Below are 21,454 nucleotides of genomic sequence, written 5' to 3'. Positions count from 1 at the left end.
TGCAGTCCCATCAGCAGTGTATGAGGGTTCCTTTTTCTCCGCATCCTCTCTCAACACTTATAATGGCCAATCTTATCATAAAGGCAGCTGATTAGCCAACCTATTCCATCTGCTACCTTAATCTTTCCTTGTAACAAAAAATAACACATTATTAATTTCTAGGGATTACAATGTGCTTATCTTTTAGAGGCTCTTATTCTGCCTATTATAATTTTTTTTAATCAGTAGTATATTATATGGTCTTTCGGGGTCAGAATCTTTAGGAAATGTTTGTTTCTGTTTATTCCAGAGGCCCAGAGGGAAATAATGTTGTGCTTAGAGGTTGGAATAACAGCAGGGAGATGCCTGATGAGCATGGAAAGAGAGAGATGAGAGAGACAGACAGACAGACAGACAGACAGGTAATGCCTCCTCTGTGCATTCCTTAGCTTATACAGCATTGGAGGACAGGATGTGGTTGTTGCTTTTGGCTCCTAAGCTATCTCGGAACTGATGCTTCACTCCTTCCTGCGGTCTTGTCTCAGGACAGACCTTTGGACTCCATATTCAAACATCCAGGGAGGAACTCAGATCCCACATGGAGACCTCACTGCCAGAGACCCCATCCAGGTGAGTCTGACAACCCAGCTGGTACAACAGGAGAGGGTCAGAGAGGATGGAACCTGAGAACTCTTACCTGAGTCACATGAGAGCCCCATCAGCCTGGCCCGGAGACAAGTGATCTCTGTTTGCATTCTTGGTTAAGTGACTAGTTTATAATTAATATATGTTTGTGTTAATAACTATGTGGCTGTTTGAATCTACTCTACAGATACCATTGTTGACAATTAAGTGAAGAGAATGGGAGTCCAGTTGGGTGACGCTATAGAATGAGTGAGATGCGTAAAATGGTTGCAGTAAAATGAAAACACATCTGAGGAGTTTTGCTGGTTGAGGCAGGGAGTAAGAAGTAGAGTGTCAGGTGTGAAGGATGATATAGTGAAGTGAGAGTGTTTGTATTAAATTTCCAAGATGGGCTGTATTTGAATACTTCTTTTATTCATTGAAAAGTTCCAGATGAGTGGAGGTAGAAATTACCTTGCAACGTGAGACACACATTACAGTATCTTCTCTCATGCTGGATAGTCACATAAAAAATAATTATGTGATAAGTCTAAAATGAATACTAAATAGTTTGAACTATTTCATTACTGGCGAGGCTGCCTATATTTTGGAGTTTGTTACCTTTTAAATTTCTCTGTTGGAACAATTAGGAGGAATTTTTATCTCACACTCAGCCTTTTCCTCCAGCGGTCATTATCTTCCATGTTTTTAATGAGAAATTTGTCATGCACTTGAGGACTATAAATTGAGAACTGACCAATGCCCCGGCAAAGAGTAACAAATTTTTAGAGTTCAGTGACAGAGAAATTAATGTCACTATGTGTTCCTTCTTCATAATGCCACAAAGGAATCATTTTTATATTTATGCAATGAAGACTTCGCTGTACCAGCTATGGGGTGGAATATCTCAAACTTGATTTAAAATTTTCCTACTTCATTTTGGTTTGCAACATGAAATTACTTTATCCAAGGGACACTAATGAATGAATAGAGAGGCTTCAACTCAGTTCCCTTAAACAAATATTTTTTAAGAAATGTTTGTTTAAAAGTTACGTTGCTGCTGTAAAATATATACCTACACTTGTTATTTAAAACAAATACATGCTCTTACAGTTCTGGGTGTCAGAATCTTAAATGCATCTCATGGGCTAATATTAAGATGTCTGTAGGACAGATTTCCTTCTGCAGGCTCAGGGGAGAATCTGTTTCCTTTCCAATTCCAGTTTGTATTGCCAGCCATCTGCATTCCTTGGCTCATGGACATTCTTTCTTCTTCAAAGCTAGCAGTGTAGCTATTTCACCTTGTCCCCTCTCCTGCTTCTAGAGGAATATTGTGGCTACCTTAGTTCCACCTGGATGATCCTAGCTCATCTTCTATCTTAAAGTCACCTGATTAGCATCCCTGTTCCATCTGCTACCCTAATCCTCCCTGCTATAAAAATATATTCGAAAGCACTAGGGATAGACTGTGAACATCTTTTGGAGCTTTTTAAATTGCCCACTACAAAGTCTTTTTCAAGAGTTATGATTATGTGTCACTCAAGCACCCTTACGTAAAAGAAACAAACAGAACTACCACAGCCTCTGGAATTTCTTCAAAATTACATGCGAGATGATATTTAGTTCAGAAGACCTAAAACTACCTACACCTGACTCTAACATGGGACCTCAGCTTTGCTACCTAGAGAGTAGTCCATAGACCAGGACCTGCGGCATCAATACCACCTGGGAGCTTGTTAGAAATGCAGAGGCTCTGGGCCTCACAGGACCTGCCGAATCAGATTCTATGTTTGAACTAAAATCCTGGGTGTCTCATACGTACATTGAAGTTGGAGAAGTACTGGTCTAGACTAGTTTTTCTCACCTTTAGCCATCGATATATTGGGAAGAATAATAACTTATGGGGGTGCTCTTCTGTGGATTGTTTGTGTTTAGTAGTATCCCTACAGACCTTGCCAGATACCCCCGGGTCAAAGTCATTTCTGATTGAGAACCATTGCCTAGAAGCAACCTAAAAATATTATGCTCAAGGCCCAATAGATACTCTGATATTAACTTAGAGCACATTGCTACCCCTTTCTGCTCTACCCCTGGGCCTTTGCACTGGCCACTTCCACTGCGGGGTACACACCCTTGTAACCTTGCATCTCCCTCCCCCTTTTTCAGGATCTCTGTTCAAATGTCATCTTGTTTGTAAATCTTGCCTTAAAACCCATAAAAAATACAATGCCCTAGTCACTTTCTCCTTTAGACTTGCTTTCCCCCTCTTCGTATCACCTGTCACCATCTGAGATGTTATATATTTTTATCATTTTCTCTTACATTCTTTCCTCACCATTGAATTGTAGGGACTTTTGTGCTTCACCATCTATACACACAGCCAAGACAGTGTCTAAAACATTGTCAACAATTAATATTCCTGAAATACATGAAGATTTTCTCATTAACACTGTAGAATACATGAACCTGTAGGAAATAAAGCAGAATGAGACTAAAAATCCTAATTTGAGATGGCACAGGAAACTTCCAATGGGAACCAGATTTATATAAAACATATTGAAATTGATTTCTTGACTGCAAAATATAAACTCTAGCATTGGAGCTATGTGATTAATACCAGTTTGAAAATTACTCATGTTATTTTCCTCTTCCTTGTAAATCATCTTCACTTCATGGAACCAGGGAATCTTACAAGAGATTCAGAATTTCTTCTTCTGGGACTTTCAGAGGAACCAGAACTGCAGCTCTTCATATTTGGGCTCTTCCTCTCCATGTACTTGAACACTGTGTCTGGAAACCTGCTCATCATCCTGGCCATCAGCTCAGACTCCCACCTCCACACGCCCATGTACTTCTTCCTCTCCAACCTGCCCTTGACAGATATCTGTTTCACCTCCACCATTGTCCCAAAGATGTTGGTGAACGTCCTGACACAGAGCAGAGTTGTAACCTATGTAGGGAGCATAACAATGTACATTTTCCTACTCTTTGCAATGTTGGATGACTTCCTCCTGACCATGATGGCCTATGACTGCTTTGTGGCCATCTATCACCCCCTGTACTACATAGTCATCATGAACCCTCGGCTCTGTGGACTGCTGCTTCTGGTGTCCTGGATCATGAATGCCCTGTATTCCTTGTGCTGTTGGAAGGCAAATTGCTACAGCCCTTATGGAAAACAGTATGGAGGTTCCTCAAAAAAACTAAGAATTGATCTACTATATGATCCATCAATCCCTATATTGGGTATTTAGCCAAAAGACTTGAAAATTCATATCTAAAAGATTTGCATGCCGATGTTATTCGCAGTGGCCAGGACATGAAAGCAACTGAAGTGTTCTATGATCAATGATTGGTTAAAGAAGCTGTGGTACTTATATACAATGGAATAACACTCAGCCATAAGAAGTGATGAAATACTGCCATTTTGATAACATGAAAGGACCTCAAGATAATCATGCTAAGCAAAATTAGCCAGGCAGAAAAAGTTAAAAACCACATGATATCACTTATATGTGGGATAAAAACCTAAAAGCAACAAATAAACAGGACAAGCAAATAGAGACTCATGGACATGGATAATGGAGTAGCTGTTACCAGAGGATAGGGGAGAGGAGAGGGAGAGAGGTAGATGAGGGGAAAAGAGAAAAAAAATAAGGAGACAGGCTCAGGGAGATTCCATTTTTTCACAGATATGTAACAATGCAGTTAAAGCTTTCGTACAGTTCTTTGAATGATGTGTAAATAGACCCATTCAATATATGCTCTTAATTCGTTAGGTCTCTTTGATCCAGCAACTTGTACACCTTAAATATCTGCACTATATTGCATGCAATTATACTCCAATCAAATAACAAGCAGGAAAAAAATCTAGTGATGCTTCATTCAAGGTAGGATGTAGATCACAGGTAGCTTGAGTCACACTTTAATGGAGGAGAGAGAAATATGATTTGATAGAAAGCAAAGTGTTTTATATGGATATAAAAAATAGTGGTATTAATTTGTCACAAATTATATTTGGTAAACTCATTTTTTTGGTAAACAAGGTTATAGTACTTATGTAAATAAACCATCATAAATTGGTTCAAGACTGGGGTGCATTATAGCCTCCCACAACATCATGGATGAGCTATAGACACACAGTGTACAAATTCCAGCTGCTGCAGACTCATGAGTATCTGAACAGAGATCAGAACAACTCCCATCATATAATTCCATTTGATATAAATCACAGCATTTTGGACAGTTTGTTATACAGCATTGACTAACTGATACAATAATCAAGGCAATCAAACTAAAAGCAATTATAATAAGCTGCTCTTTTTTAAATTTTTGGCATATGTTGTGATATTTGGACATAGCATCTATGACCATTTTGTTATTCAAGTTTGTTTTGGATAACTAGATTAACAATTGGCTCTATTGAGGATTGCTTTCGGATAACCATGGGGAGGTCAGAAAGATGTATATCTTAGCAGAAACCCTGCTGACACTGAATCATATGACAAGGCAGGAATTCAAGCTGTCCTGTGAGCCACATTCATGTCATGAAGATGGCAATGATTCCTGCATATAAAGAAGTATGAAATGGATGATATGGATATTCATTCACTATCCATGTAGTGGTTAAGAAAAGTGGAGATATTTTGTTTATAGAAATCATACTTGTAGACAGGACTGAAATTTTGGAGGACAAACAGGAAGGTAGTTTAGTAATAAAACGTAAATACACCAACCATCCTTCACTTCAATGAAAACAGGCCCTCATTCATCTTCTATACTTCAGAAGTAGATTACAGCATGAAAAAGAAATATTTTGCATACTAATCAACTGAGTAATGCTTCCGCATATTCAAGATCAATTCTTTCTTTCTAAAGATCATATTAGGTGAATCGATTTATCGAATTTGCATTTTCCTGACCTCTCTACCTGGAGATATATATTTGGCAATCAATTTTTGTTAGGGACTATGATGGGCACTGTAGATGCTGAACTCAATAACAGTAAAAAAGTAAGAGTCCAGTTAAAAAAAAACCAACAGAATGATAAAGTCCACATTATCAGAAAGACCAGGAAAGGGAGTGAAATTAAATAGAATGACAGACCCGAAGTGACAGTATATTTCTGTTTATTATAAAATATCATGTTAATGAACTTAGTCAACAAGCATAGTTTACTATATGTGAGTTATACAACCCATGAGTATCCTTTCGGTAACATAAAATAAAATTCTTGAGATCACATGATCATTGCAGAAGAAATTTTTCTTACGAAATCCATACAAATTCACAAAATAAAAGAAAATTTCCAAATAGTTTGGTTCAAATTTGGATAAAACTTTTTAAGGCTGGGAAAATGTTCAAGGGAGGAAAATGTCCATATATTAGAGGAGAAAGCATGATAAACTGAATTACTTACATTGTACACAGAAGGTGATTTAAGTAAATGGAAATTCAAGCTAATACATAGAAGAGACACATTCTATTTCCACATTTTCTGGCATCAAGTCTTTTAGTTCTCCAATCACTGGGAGTTCTTCAGCCCTAAAACAGTTGTCCCTTTTATAGCTGCCATCCCACAGAATCTTTTCAAAGCCCCCTTTATGTCTTTGTTCCTGAGACTATAGATAAAGGGGTTCAGCATGGGCGTGACCACAGTGTACATCACTGAGGCTATTGCACTTGAGTGTGTGCTATGGGTAGAGACAGAGATGAGGTACACTCCTAGAATTGTACAGTAAAATAAGGAGACAACACAGAGGTGAGACACACAGGTAGAAAATGCTTTATACTTCCCCTGAGCTGACGACATTCCACGAATGCAAGAAACTATCTTAAAGTAAGAGTAAAGGATGCCAGTAAGGGGAAGAGCAGCCAACAGTCCAATTGTAAAATACATCACCAGGTTATTAAGAAAGGTGTCAGAACAGGCAAGTTTAATCATCTGATTGATTTCACAAAAAAAGTGGGGGATTTTCAAGACTGTACAGAAAGACAGTCGCAACACCATTAAGCTTTGTAACGAGGAATAGAGGACACTCATGATCCAGGACACCAGAAGCAGCAGTCCACAGAGCCTGGGGTTCATGATGACCATGTAGTGCAGGGGGTGACAGATGGCCACAAAGCGGTCATAGGCCATCATGGTTAAGAGGAAGTCGTCCAACATTCCAAAGAGCATAAAAAAATACATCTGTGTGATGCAGGCTCCATAGGTTATGACTTGCGTCTGGGTCTGGATGTTCACCAGCATGTTTGGGACGGTGGTAGAAGTGAAACAGATGTCCACCAACGACAGGTTGGAGAGGAAGAAGTACATGGGTGTGTGGAGGTGGGAGTCTGAGCTGACAGCCAGGATGATGAGCAAGTTTCCAAACATGGTGATCAGGTACATGGAGAGGAAGAGCCCAAATATGAGGGGCTGCAGTTCCTGTTCCTCTGAAAATCCCAGTAGAAGAAATTCTGTAATCTGTGAATAATTTTCTGGTACCATGCGTTGGTGGTTATGACTAGGAAATAAAAAATTAAATAATTAATTAACAAACATGGGCATTAATAGCATCTTGAAATGCTACAATTTATATTTGGCAGTAAAACATATATATGATACATATATGGTTTTCTGGAGATTTAATTCTTTTTAAATAATTTCCCCCAACATTTCTAAATAGGAATTCCTGTCCCACTATCAGCAATTTGCCAAACAAATCATTTTTACACACATTTCATGAGAAATTCTTTCATGTTTATTTGATCACCCTTGTTTTTATATGGCCCTTAGTGGATAAGGCTAACCTTTCTCTCATTTTTCATGTGGTATCCTTTTTTGTTATTCTTGGCTTTGAGTTTTGACCTTTTTCATGACACATCTGCTGGGTACACTAATCCTAGTTCTGTTCTGTTTTCAACATGGAAAGGCCTCTCCAGACATATTACAGAAAATCCTACTTATGCTATAACTATTGGTCCACTTTCTTCATACATTTATCCCTGAGAAAATGATGTTATACCACACTCATTGAGAAATATGGCTAAATCCTGACCTTTCTCTCATCAAGGAGAACAGAGTGCTGGCAAACAAATGTTCCTACAGTCTATGGCCATGCTACCCTGAACAAGCCCGATCCTGTCTGATCTTGGAAGCTAAGCAAGGTCGGGCCTGGTTAGCACTTGTATGGGAGACCACCTAGGAAGACTAGGTGCTGTGGGCATCAAAAATAAGGGATTGTAAGCTGACAAGGTCCTTGCTACCTGTGAGGTCAACCAAGGGTTGCCCCACCTAAAAAAAAAATATAAAAAGTCCCTACAATCCAAAGATAGAGAAAGAATACAAGGAAGTGAGAAATCATACACATTGTTAGATGCTCATGTACTCAAAAAAAAAAGAGAGTATGTATAAAAGAGAGTAGATGTGTGTGTGTTATTTTAAATAGAATTGAGAAAAATCTGGAAAAAAAGGTATCATTTGAATAGAGACCTCAAGAAACACACTCTGTCTAGAGAGATATCTGGGAGAGTGCATATCCTGCATGGGAAAGAGCTGGTGCAAAGGTCCTAAGGTTGGCATTTGTCTCAGGTAATCGAGGCTCAAAAGGAAGCTGTGTGGTGAGGGGAATGAGCAAGAGGGAAATGATAGGGATGCTGTCAGAGAATGTGGAGGAATGAGATGGTTTGTCTGCTGCAGATGAAACTTCAAGACACAAAGACTCGCTCAGTCTTATGCTGGTCCTTAAACTATATTTTCTTTGCAAGGGATTTTGTGAGGAGAAGTGATGGCTCATTTATTTCCATCTGTCAATTGACATTTTGTATCTGTACTTTAAAGAACACGTTTCAGAGTATATGAGCTAGATACCTTTGCCCCAAGAAGTGGAGAAATGCTCATGTTCCACAAACCACACACATTCACACCCACGGAAACACACACTATATCCTCCCGGGGTCATGTTAATACAAGCTTCTACTCACCCCCAGACACAATAATGAGTATAGAAATAATACAAGGAAGGATAATATCAGGTTATCTTGCCCCTACAGGTTATCGAAATAGTTCCAAAGTTCACTTGATAAGCCCCCCAAAAGACATGTAAAGATGGAGCTCTTTTTTCATATAAATATTTTCTGCCCTTATATTAAAAATCAGTTAAATAAACAGAGAGATAAAAAGATGAAAGATAGACAGACAGACAGAGGCAGAGACAGAGACAGACCTAATAATCTTGGGTCATCCCTGAGAAATTGTGGTAGGGAAAGCGTCCTTGGTTATGGTGACATGTCGCATGCAGGTATTTTGCCTTATACCCAGAATAATCAATAAAGTAGCAAATAACAATTTATTCTGAACAAGAAAGAGCAGTATCTTCATGACGTCAAGACCCCTTACAGATCAAACACCTTACTAGAAGATTTGCAAAGAATAAACCTATGATTTACAGAAAAAACCCCATACAATGTATAGGGAAAAAAACAGGGTTTTTTTTAAAGCTGAAATAAGACTTTAGTAAATAATATTAAGTGGAAAACCTTGGGAATTAGAAAACCTGGTTTTAATTCTGAGCTTTACCACCTCTTAGTTTTTTGAATGAGGATAGACAACTGGACATTCTAAGTGCTAATATACTCATCCAAATAGTGTAGATACTGATATCCATTCAAATGGCGACAGGTCTGAACAATATGTGTAACATGCTTGGCAAAGTTAATCACTTATTTCCTGTTGGGAAATAAATAATTATCACTGCAATGAGAGAAGGCTGATCATCATCATTATTATTTTTTTTTACCTCTAATGTGTCTATTGCTTCCCCAACTCTAGGTTCCCAATTCCTTGACCATATTTTAGTTTCTTGTCATCTCTCTCATCTTCTACAGGCTATTTATCCTCTAATCAGATAATCACATTGACTGATGGAGATCTCTGTATATTGACAACTCCCACATTAAACTCCATCCTAGTGACTCCTTAATGGAGATAGAATATAAAATTTTATAGCTTCAAATAAAAGGCTCAAGTCTCTGTGACCTTTCCATCCTCTTCAGTCACATAGAGCCCTTCCCATGCTCACACTAATCTCCCAAACGATGAACTTAACTGCCATCTTCACCTGGCACCACAGCTACAAAGCTCAGAGACTTTATACAAACACTTCCCTTGCTCGGAGTCTCCCAGGAGACATTTTGGAACTTTTCGCCCCTTCTCCATCCTCCAAACTCCATGTCCTCTTTCAGATTGCCTGCATCCTCTCCTTCTTGAGCCTTTCTTTTTCTGAACATTATCACAGGAAAAGGATACTTTCTCATCAAGTTAATTACGTATTAAGATGTCCATGGTGTAATTTTTATTTAGTTCTGTCTTTTCTCCCTGATACACAGTGAGTGTGGTGAGGCATACAGCATGTTATACACATCACCACCCTCCCACCAGACTTAGCTGAGTTGTTAGCAGTAGCTGAATAAATAAATATTCCATAGAGGGATAGGAGAACGTTCTTACAGAGATCGATGATGATGAGAGAAGGACGACAAGCAGGCAACACTGACCTAAGTGTGAAGGACATGCCAGAGGAATGTTCTCCATATTCTATATCAGGATCCAGTAGCGTGTCAGACTATGGTTTGTAAGAATTAAATAGAATAGAATAAAGAAGGCACAATAGAAAATATGAGAGTGCATCATACTCAGTGAGGCTACACACATAATCGTTTCATGGTTTTCTTTGTCAGTTGTGTACATGCGTGTTTGTGTGTGTGTGTATCAGTTTTGCTGTGTGTGTGTGTGAAAGCATGGTGAATTACAATGTAACAGGCCTGTCTTACCTTGGGACAAAGTCAGGAAAATCTGGAATCCACCGCAATAAATGCAAGATTTGTTTTGGAAGATCAGTTCCTGTCAATGAAGAAAAGCAACAAGAATGAAAGAGCCCAGCAGAGAGAAGAGGCAGCTGGCATGGCTGATGCAGTTTCCTTGCATTCAAGGGAACTCATACTGACTGGACCTTTACTGTCCCACTGACCTCAACACAACGTCTACCTCAGGCCTGATCTAATTGTTATTCCTGTACCTATTTCATGTTTATTTGACGAACCTTGTTTTTATATGGCCCTCTAGTGCATAAGGCTGACCCTTCGCTCACTTTTCTTGTGTACTCTTTCTTTTATTATTCTTGGCTTTGAGTTTTGACCTCTTTCATGACATATCTGATGGGTACGCTAGTCCTTGTTCTGTTCTGTTTTCAACATGTAAAGGCTCCCCAGAAATATTCTATAGAATCCTGCTGATACTACAACTATGGGTCCTCTTTCTTCATACATTTATTGCTGAGAAAATGATGTCATACCACACTCATTTCATCGTACTGGGCCTTCTCCATTGCAATGTGATATCCAATGAATATGGACCTCACTTATTTTGCTTCGCTATGTGGTTTCACAAGTATGCGCCTTTAAACAGAACAAATGTTGGGGAATGGGAAAATATAAGCAGGTTTAAATAGTGCCTTTTAATAACTGTATTAAGTGAACTTGAATAAATGTGTAAGACTAATTTTAAAATAAAATAATAAAATAAAATAATTAATCACATCAATATGGGTCTCTAATTCCAGGTAATTGGCAACAACCTAAAATGAAAAACATAAAAATACACCTTTGGAAAGCAGTGGAAAAAGAAGTACCTAGTGTTATAATTTCTACCTATGTAAATATAAATAGATACAGATATGTTCAGAAAAGGATGCAGGTGATCACGAATAAATGCAAAACATGAGTGATGACATATTAGTGTTTACATTTAAAAATAATGCAGGAAACACAATATGATAGACTGTTAGAATTGACCCCCCATTTTTTTTAAAATTTCATACTTTTCCCAAATACATCTCTACTTGTATGAAGCAATTTAATGCTATACAGCAAAGTTGGCAGAAAAATCTGAAGTTTAATATATTAAATAAATCAATTAGTCTACCTAGCAAACATAGATGGCCATCTCTGGGCTCTAGGTGAGGCTCGTGAGGCTCTCAAGTAGAAGTTCTCAGGTTCTTTCCTCTCTGACCCTTTATAGCAGTACTTGCTTGGCTCTCAGACTCACCTGGATAGGGCTTCTCAGAGGTAGGACTCCGTGTGGAAGCCTGAATTTCTTCCTGGATAATTGATAATGGGGACTGAAGCTCTGTCATCAGAAAAGACAGCAGGAAGGAGTGAAGCATTGGTTTTCAACCAGACTTAGGAATCTAAAATAAGAAACACGTCCTGTAAAGCCCAAGGTTGCACACACAGGAAAGGAGATACTTTCATCTACCTTTATCTACTCATTAGGCACTGTTTACACTGTTGCTCCCGGCTCTGAGCACTGGTTTACCTGTGGGACACTGGTCTGGACTTAATGGATATTATTTCTCCTGATTCTCTGTTCCCAAGGGACCAGGTTAGGCGTCAAGTGAATCCTGTTTTCGTTAGTCCTTATCCATGACTCTCATGCCTGTCCAAGGTCTCACCTACCAGCACTGTATCCCAAACCTGAGTTAAAGTTTTCTCAGAAGTCTAGACTGAAGATACTGACTGCATTAGATCCCAGGGTCTTCAAAGCATTGGCATGTGGTGAGACACAACTCCTCATAGCTCGAGGAAATTGCTACTTCCCTCTTCAACAATAAGGAAACTCTGTGACTTGCATGTAAACTTTAGGCACTACACTCCTTGGCTTCATGACACTTTACCAAATTAATGAGGAATTTCATTCTTACATCAGAACCTCAGAGCTGCCTTTTACTCTCACATTTTAAAACATTTGATAATTATGACATATTTATATAATTTTATGCCATATAATCTAAAATTTGTACCTTACAGGCTTTGTAATTTAAATTTTATAAAAGTGACACAGGAGAAGGCAGATTTCACCTACTTGCCCGGAGATCAAGCCCTGAACCGAGAGAAGACGAGAGTCTATTGGCTAAGAGTGTGGAAAGAATTCAACGCAAAGGCCAAAGTTAGAGTCAAAAGGAAAGTTTATTAGAAAAGGGATAACTCTAGAGACAGAATGTGGTCTCCTCTCAGAGACAGAGAGTGAGAAGGACAGTGAGAGAGACAGAGGGAGAGAGAGAGACTGACTAAAGGCACTGAGAGGGACCCTGAGTGTTCAAGGAATTCAGTTTACATGGCATTCTTTAGTTCCCATTTCCTGTGATATGAACATACATTGAGAAACAGGGAAGAGTATGTAGCTTGAAAAGATAAGAACATATAGGGTGAAAGGCCTGCTGTCATTTCAGCCTTTAACCTTAGGTTCCCCATGGTTTTAGCCATTGATAATGACTTGGTTTCTATTTCTCCGTCAAAGATGTGGGGAAGGAGATTTCTAGTAATCCCAGCAGAAATCTTTCTTTGTTCTGAAGGAGTCCTCCAGGCCTGGCTGCAGGGCTGAATGGTATATTGCAGCCTCTGATTGTTAATAAAATGTTAATAAACATTTTAATTCTCTTGTCTCCTCCCTACATTAAAAGTATATCATGTGAGGTGGTACCATTAAGAACTTTATTCTACATTGCAGAAGTGCAGCTTGAAAAAGTTTAGTGACCTGCCTGAAGTTATAATCAGAATAAGGAATAGGTGCTGTTTGGAATCTGTCAGAATGCTTCCAGGTTTTAATTTCTGGGCCAGTAGTTCCCAGCCAGAGATGACATTGCCCCTGCGCTATTAGGTAATGTCTGAAGAGAGGCTGCTAAAAACCTACAAAATCCAACACAAATAAATATGTCAAATTGAGAAGGTGAGAAAAGCTAGTCTGAACCGGCATTTCAACTTTTATGTGCATATGACTCATGTAGAATTGTAGTTAAAGTGCAAATACTAATTCAGCAAGTCCTATTGGGCCCAGAGATTCTGCATTTCTCATAAGCTACAGGAAGATGCTGATGCTGCAGGTTGTGGTCTGAGGACACTGTAAGTAGCAAAGCTGAGGTCCTGTGATCATGTAAGGGACAAATAGTTTACGTCATCTTTATTCAAAATTGTGTTTGCATTAAATTTTGGATGAAATGTGTGCTGTAATGCACCATTAAACAAATAGGATAACTTCTGAGAAATGCATGGTAGGTTAGGTAGCATAAGGTGCACTTACCTAAACCTAGTTGGTTAGCCTATGACACACCTAGGCTATTTGTTATAGTCTATTGCTCTGTAGAGGAATTAAAAAAATTTTTTCTACCCCTCTGGGTTCTTTGCTGACACATCCTTGTAACAAAGACGGATTAATAGAAGAAAACCAATAAAGTTTAATAATATGTATTTCTTCTGTATACATGGAAGAGATCCAGGAAAACTGAGTAACTCCCCAGAATGGCCTGAGCTACCATGTTAACTGCCATCTTTAGCCGAAGATAGAAGAACGCACTGGGTTGGGTGTAGTCAGTTATGGGAGGTTATCAGAAAAAAGTCCAGTAAATGAGGTAAGGTGGTTATGCAGGTATAAGTCATTGTCTTCTTCATTGATGGGTTTCTACAGAAAATGTCACCTCCTTTTCCTGGTACAGTCAGGGAGACACCCTTCAATTGGAGATTTTCCTTACTACGTAAATGTTCCTTACAAAGTGTAATGTGTACTTGAATTTCAGAGCTTCTCCCATGATTGATGTTTTTATTAAAATTAGCCAGCCTAAAATAATCTTTATGAAATTTTGGTGTGATAATTCTGTTCCTTTACATTTCCTAGACCTCTGTAATGTGTTATTGTACTGTACACTGCAGGAAATCGCATCACGATGACTATTTGTGTAATGCCTCATGTTCCGATGTTACCAAGGCTATGAAGTCTTAAGTGATAGGAATTTTTCAGCAACATTATAATCTTATGGGACCAACCTTATATGTGTGGTCCCTTGTTGACCAAAATGCCCTTATCAGCACATGACTAGGTGTACTCTTTCCAGAGGCTGTGATAATTTCTGTGATTGTTTCTTTTATATAAAGGCCCTTCAGTATCACCAAATAATGTACTTCAGAAAAAAACTTTGTAGTAGGCAGAATAAGGGTCTCAAAACATATCTACATGCTACTCCATGGAAACACTGAATACGCTATTTATCATAGAAAGAGAGGATTAAGGCAGCCCTTGACATAAGTTTGCTAATCTGCTGACTTCAAGAAAAGAACGTGGTCCTGATTAAGCAGGTGAAACTAATGTCATCACCATGGTCCTAGAAAATGGAACAGAAAGGAATACTAGCTGGAATCAGAGGGAGATTGGAAGATGCTACACTGGTGACTTTGGAGATGGAGAAAGGGCCAGGAGCCAAGGAATGCTTGTGGCTTCGAGAAACTGGAATAGGAGAGAGAATGGATTCTCTCCTGGAGCCTCCAGGAAGAACCAGCCCTGCAGACATCTTGATTTTAGTCCAGTGAGACTCCTTTCAGGGTTTTGATCTTCAAAAAAGTAAGAACATAAATTAGTTTCTTTCATACCCTGCTATTTTAAAATATGACAACCAGAATGTAATACATTTATTAAATCAATCTTTTTTTTTTTGTAGGAAATTTTAGCCTCCCATTTTATTCTATTAGCTTCTCTTGGATAAGGTCTTTTTTGTTGAAATCCCACCTCAAGTAGAAAGAAAAATGCAAAAATCAATTTACTCCATCAGGTGGTCTAATGAATCTTTCAGTGCATAAAAGTAAATATTCTGAATTTGAGGCCTTTGTGCATTAAAATAAGGAATATAATTCATTACTAAAAGTAAGATCCACCATTCTACTTTAAATCTTTGTGTGTACAAATATACGAAAAGATGCTCAACATCGCTAGCTATTAGGGAAATGCAAATAAAAACCACAATGAGATACCATCTCTCACCTGTAAGAATGGCTATAAGCAACAGGACAAGTAATAACAAATGTTGGAGAGAATGCAGAGATAAAGGAACCCTTGTACACTACTGATGGGACTGCAAATTGGTACAGCCACTATGGAAAACATTATGGAGGTTCCTTAAAAAACTAAGAATTGATTTACCGTATGATCCAGCAATCCCTCTACTGGGCATTTACCCCAAAGATTTGAAAACCCATATTCGAAAAGATATTTGCACACCGATGTTCATAGCAGCATTGTTCACAGTGGCCAAGTCATGGAAGCAACCGAAGTGTCGTACGATAGATGATTGGCTAAAGAAGCTGTGGTGTATATATACAACGGATATTACTCAGCCATAAGAAGAGATGACATACTGCCGGTTGTGACATTCTGGATGGACCTCGAGATAATCATGCTAAACAAAATTAGCTAGACAGAACAAGTTGAAAATCACATGATATCACTTATATGTGTGATGTAAACCTAAAAGCAACAAATGAGCAAGGCAAACAAACAGAGAATCATGAACATGGAATATAGACTAGTGGTTACCAGAGTACTATAGACTAGTGGTTACTAGTGGGGTTGGGGAGGAGCGAGGAGGTAGACAGAGTGGGTAAAGGGGGTCAGATATAGGGTTTAGGGGGAAGGTGAAAGGAATAAAGGGGATCACATATACGATAGCTGAAGGAAACTGTCCTTTGGGTGGTAAAAACACAATAGAATATACAAATGTCAAATGATAATGTACATTTGAAAAATATATAATTGTATTAACTAACGTTACCCCAATAAACTTAATTAAAAATTTAAAATGAATAAATCTTTGTGTCTAAATGTAGACATTTTTTCAGTTTCATGTTAACTTAATCCAGCATTCCTTTAATTTCTATCCTCTCCACATTTTTTTTCAAGTTTCTTTTTGACCTTATAGGTGACATTATTAATGAGTCTGTGTTGTGCATATGTATGTGTATTTACTTGAAAGAAAGTCAGGTAAAAATGCACATATATGTATACTTAAATATGCTCCATATGTGAAATTATTCTAGCCTCATCAAATACTTCTAAAAAGTTATTTATTTCTAACAACATTTACCTGAATTAGATTTTGCACTTCACATCATCATCAGAAATAAGGAATCAGAGGATCAGAATCATTGTATTTTTTTTTACAATTATAAAACAAAGCAATTAAACTGTTGCAGACCTTTCTGAATTGTATATATGTGTGTGTGTTTCTTTGTATGTATGTATGTATTCATGTAGTATGTATTCTTGTGGTTTTTTTTGTAGGGCTCCTTTAATTCAGCAATTTATGCATTTTAAAGAAGACACAAATAAACAAAAAAATATTGTGTGCTCACTGATTGGAAGAATTAATACTGTTAAAATGTCCATACTATTTTGAAGAGGAAACTACAGGCTCCAAATGTGTCATTGTTGCTAAAAGCTCATAATGCCGTCTGAGATTTAATACCAAATCTAATGGCAATTTCAACCTCTCAGAAATGTAATACTATTCAATCAATGAGGAATTTTTGTTGAAGCACCAGTAAGGTAATCTGTCACTTGGGCCTCTCCATTCTCCCATAGAAAGAAGAGAGAATCTTCAGGATCAAAACCCTTGCTGTTCCCATCCCTCCAGAAAAGATGCCCTGCTCTAAAATCATTCTTTCTTTTCTTTTGTTAATAGCTCCCTTGTCCCTCCCTTCTTTCTAAGAAAACATTCCAATATGTACAACCACCGAGAGTTGGTTTCCTTCTAATTGCTAGATGGGATGCTGCCCCTTTTACAAATTTCTTAATAAAGACAACTAAATTTCTAAATTTATTTCATTGATTTTTGTTTTTTTTTTATACTATCTATAATAATGTATATATTCAATGCAAATCCTATCAAAATTCCAATATCGTTTTTCACAGAAATAGAAGAAAGAACTGTAAAATTTGTATGGAGCCATGAAACACCCTGAATATTCAAAGCAATCCTGACAAAGCAGGAAAAAGCTGGAGACATCATGCTCCCTGATTTTGACCTATGTTACAAAGCTATAGTAATCAAAGCAGTATGGTGTGGATGAAAAAAAGAAGCCACATACTCTACTCAATAAGCTCAGGAAAGGCCTACATGGTGGACCTTACAAATCCGAAGACTAAAGTAGCCATGTGGGGGTGTTCTGAACATAAAACTTCTAACTCAAAGCCAGTCGTGGCAGGTTGTCACAATCTAGTCTTATAGTTTCCTTGACAAAGGTTAATCTTTAACTTTGAAATAGTTTAATGTCTTTGTGCATCTAAGATAACTCACCTTGAAAATGTCAGCATCACCTTCTTTTACAGACCCCTTGAAGGCATAACTGTCGGCCCCACACCATGAGACCACACTGTTATTCTGTTGTCCACATACCATCTCTATGTGTTGTACATGTGAACTACTCTATACCCACCATTGTAAAAAAAAAAAGTACATGCCTTTCTGTTTTACTTTTTATCCAATCTCAGAGATTTCCCTTCTTTACTTTCTCCTGCATCTTCTACCAATGAATGTCACGAAGCCCTCCTTACAGCTATTCCTTTCATTCTAAGTAAAATTAGTTGCAAAACTGCCAAAAAGTCTGTTGAGATTTCGCTTCCCGTCAATTTTCATCAGTTTAGGTGACAGATGACACCCAAACTTTTAAGAGACTTTTTCCTACACTAGACATTCTTATGAAAGTAAAAACAGATACATAGATCAACGGAACAGAATAGAGAGTCTAGAAAAAAAACATACACATATGTGGTCATTAATTTGTGAGAAAGAAGCCCAGAACATCCAATGTGGAAAAGGACAATCTCTCCAACAAAAGGTACTGGGAAAACTGGACATGCACATGTAAAAGAATGATGCTGGGTCACTATTGTTAGGCTTCAGAAAAAGTTACCGCAAGATGTGTATGTGGATTATTCTTGAGACTCCTTAGAACCAAGGGATCCCTCTCTTTTAAAGAATTTAAATGTGAGGGCTTGCCTGCAACAAGAGTGATCATTAGAGATAACCTGTTATGACCTATGTTTGAGACAAGGCAAACTTCTGCTGGAGCATCTAACTAAACATCTTCTAACTGAACATCTGCTCTTACTGTCTTGCCCATGACCTTCTCCCCTATGAAGTCCCAGATGCTTTAGCTAATCCTTAGCGCAGAATGTCATATATGCCTTATTTTCTGTTTGGCTCTGAACCTCTCATGTGTGTTTCCATATAGACTTCACTGGGAGATACATATTTGGTAATTAATTTTTGGCAGTGACCATTGTAAGTAGTCTAGACACCGAGCAGAATGAGACATTGAACCAGGAGACCATATATAAGATATGTGTAATGCTGACATTAAACTTTTGATTTATGAGTCATCCATTTTAAATACATTCATCTCAAAAAAAAAAACCCCAAAACTAAACAAAAAGAAAACCCACACTGCTAGCTATATGGCGAGGGTAGTAGATAAGCACGAAGTTCCCCCAACTTAGTCCATTCCCTCTCTCTCCCTCTCTCTCTTCTCAGATCCCCTCCCCCAGGTTTTCCTATGTGGTCCCCAATGACACAGGACCTGTGAGTAACAAACCTGGTGTTTTCATAATTCCCTGATACTTGTTGCAAATATAATAAGGACCACAAAGGATCTGGTCCAGCCACAACATTGGCTCTGGTCTGAGTACCAAGCAGTTGGGATCCAGGCTAGGGCCCCAGGCATTCCTCACCTATAGCATCACTTGCAACAGGCTGAGATTTAAAAGGAACGATGACGAAGTCTACATTATCAGGAAGAGCAGTTAAGGTACTGATTAAATAGAATGAGGGACACCAAAGTAGAAACTGGGGTTTCAGATTTTCTTAGAATGAAATTATATAAATTGGCTTAATAGTAAGTGAAGTCATTTCACATGAGTAATACAATTTATGACTATTCTATCTGTAAAACAATAAAACATAACTTACAATGATATATGTCATAATAGAAGACATTATTCTTTAGAAATCCAAGTTACCCATTAAAGAAACAGAAATTTACAAATTTTCTGATTAAGATTGGAAAAACTTTGTAAATTTATGGGAAAAAATGAGAGAAATTGGCTATGTAAAAGAGAGAAGAGAAAGCTTAATAAAATGACAACTTAAATTGTATAGAGAAGTTAAACTTAAGCATATGGAAATTCCAGGACACAATCTGATTAAAGTATCACAGATTAAAGGACACCTTTTCAGCCTCAGAATAGTTGTTCATTTTATAGCTGACCTCCTAAGAAATCATTTCAGAGCAACCTTTATGTCTTTATTGCTGATACTGTAGATGAAGGGGTTCAGCATGGATGCAACCATAGTGTAAATCACCAAGGTTATTGCACTTGACTGTGAGCTGTGGGTATCACCAGAGCTGAGGTATTCTCCTAGGCTTGTACAATAAAATAAGACAACTGAGAGGTGAGACGCACAGGTAGAAAATGCTTTATACTTCCCCTGAGCCGATGATATTCCACGTTTGGTGGAGACTATTTAGATTAAGAGTAAATGATACCAGCCAGGAGCCTACCACCCAACAGAACAGTTAAGAAATATATCACTGTGTTATTAAGAAAGGTGTCAGAACAAGCGAATTGAACCATGTGACTGAGTTCACAGAAATAGTGGGGGATTTTCAAGACTGAACAGTAGATAGTCACATCACCATTAAGCTTTGCAACATGAATATAGGATACTCATGATCCAGGACACCAGAAGCAGCAGTCCACAAAGCTGTGGTTGCATAATGACAGTGTAGTGCAGGGTCGACAGATGGCCACAAAGTGGTCATAGGCCATCGCAGTCAGAAGGAAGTCATCTCACACTGAAAAAAGGATAAAATAAATATCTGTGTGATGCACCCTCCATAGGTTATGTCTTAGCTCTGTGTCTGGATGTTCAGCAGCATTTTTGGGATGGTAGTGGATGTGGACCAGATGTCCACCAAGGACAGGTTGGAGAGGAAGAAATATATGAGCATGGAAGTGGGAGTCTGAGCTGATGGCCAGGATGATGAGCAAGTTTCCAAACATGGTGATCAGGTATATGAGAGGAAAAGTGCAAATATGAGGAGCTGCAGTTCCAGTCCCTCTGAAAATCCCAGAAGGAGAAATTCTGCAACTCTTGTAAGATTCCCTAGTTCCATGTGGTAGAGGTGACTTAGAGGAAAGAGGAATATAACATGTGCAATTTTCATATAAACTGGCATTACTCACATAGCTCAAATACTAGAGTTTATATTTTGCAGTCTATAAATTAATTTCAATATGTTTTATGGATGTGGTCTCCTCTTGGGATTTCCTGTGCCATTTCATATTAGGAATTTTGTTTCCTTCTGCTTTTTCTCCTATGTGTTCATGACACTGTATTTTACAGTGTTATTGAGCAAATCTTCATGAGGTTTAGGAATATTGTTTGCTGACCATATTTTAGGCACTATCTAGGCTGTGAAGAATGAGAGCTGAAAAAAAATTTCCTTCGATTCAATGAGGAGGAATGTAGAAGAATAACATAGAAGAAAATAATAAAAATGTAACATTTCAGACAGTGACAGCTGGTATGAAGAAAAAGAAAGCAGGTGTAAAGGAAAAAGTGATGAAGACGTTGTGTATTTTTATGTCTTTCGGCAAGACCTGCAAACAGAGGACCTTTCGATATCACCACTAGGATGAAAAGGAGGGAGAGGCCAGGTTATGCGGACAACTGTGTCCTCCACAGAGGGACTGGCGAATGCAAAGGCCCTGGGTGAAGAAGAAAGGGTTAGTGATGTGCACGAAGTTAATAGAGTATCTGTTAGGCCTTGTTTATAATTTTTGCAGGTTGCTTCTAGGCAGTGGTTCTCACCCAGAAATGATTTTGCCCCTGGGATATTCGGCAATGTCCAGAGGAATACTGCTAAACAACAACAACCCATGGGAAAGCATCCTCCAAAATTATCTGCTCCTAATGTCAACAGTGAG

At 38.2% G+C, this 21,454-nt stretch overlaps 1 protein-coding gene and 2 pseudogenes across 1 annotated transcript; 1 reads left to right on the top strand and 2 right to left on the bottom strand.

The window, feature by feature from the left end:
• Positions 1–6,127: 6,127 nt before the first annotated feature.
• Positions 6,128–7,096, bottom strand: LOC120607055 (olfactory receptor-like protein OLF4). Its single transcript, XM_039868657.1, has one exon. The coding sequence runs from the start codon at positions 7,094–7,096 to the stop codon at positions 6,128–6,130; it is 969 nt and encodes a 322-aa protein (XP_039724591.1).
• A 599-nt stretch (positions 7,097–7,695) lies between these two features.
• Positions 7,696–7,814, top strand: LOC120607068 (uncharacterized; annotated as a pseudogene).
• Positions 7,815–19,742: 11,928 nt separating this feature from the next.
• On the bottom strand, positions 19,743–20,475 carry LOC120607054 (olfactory receptor 7A10-like; annotated as a pseudogene).
• Between the last annotated feature and the right edge of the window lie 979 nt (positions 20,476–21,454).

The sequence above is a fragment of the Pteropus medius genome, unplaced genomic scaffold (assembly GCF_902729225.1).
Source record: "Pteropus medius unplaced genomic scaffold, Ma_sr-lr_union100, whole genome shotgun sequence".
NCBI lineage: Eukaryota > Metazoa > Chordata > Mammalia > Chiroptera > Pteropodidae > Pteropus > Pteropus medius.
This window is presented reverse-complemented; position numbering and strand designations above follow the sequence as displayed.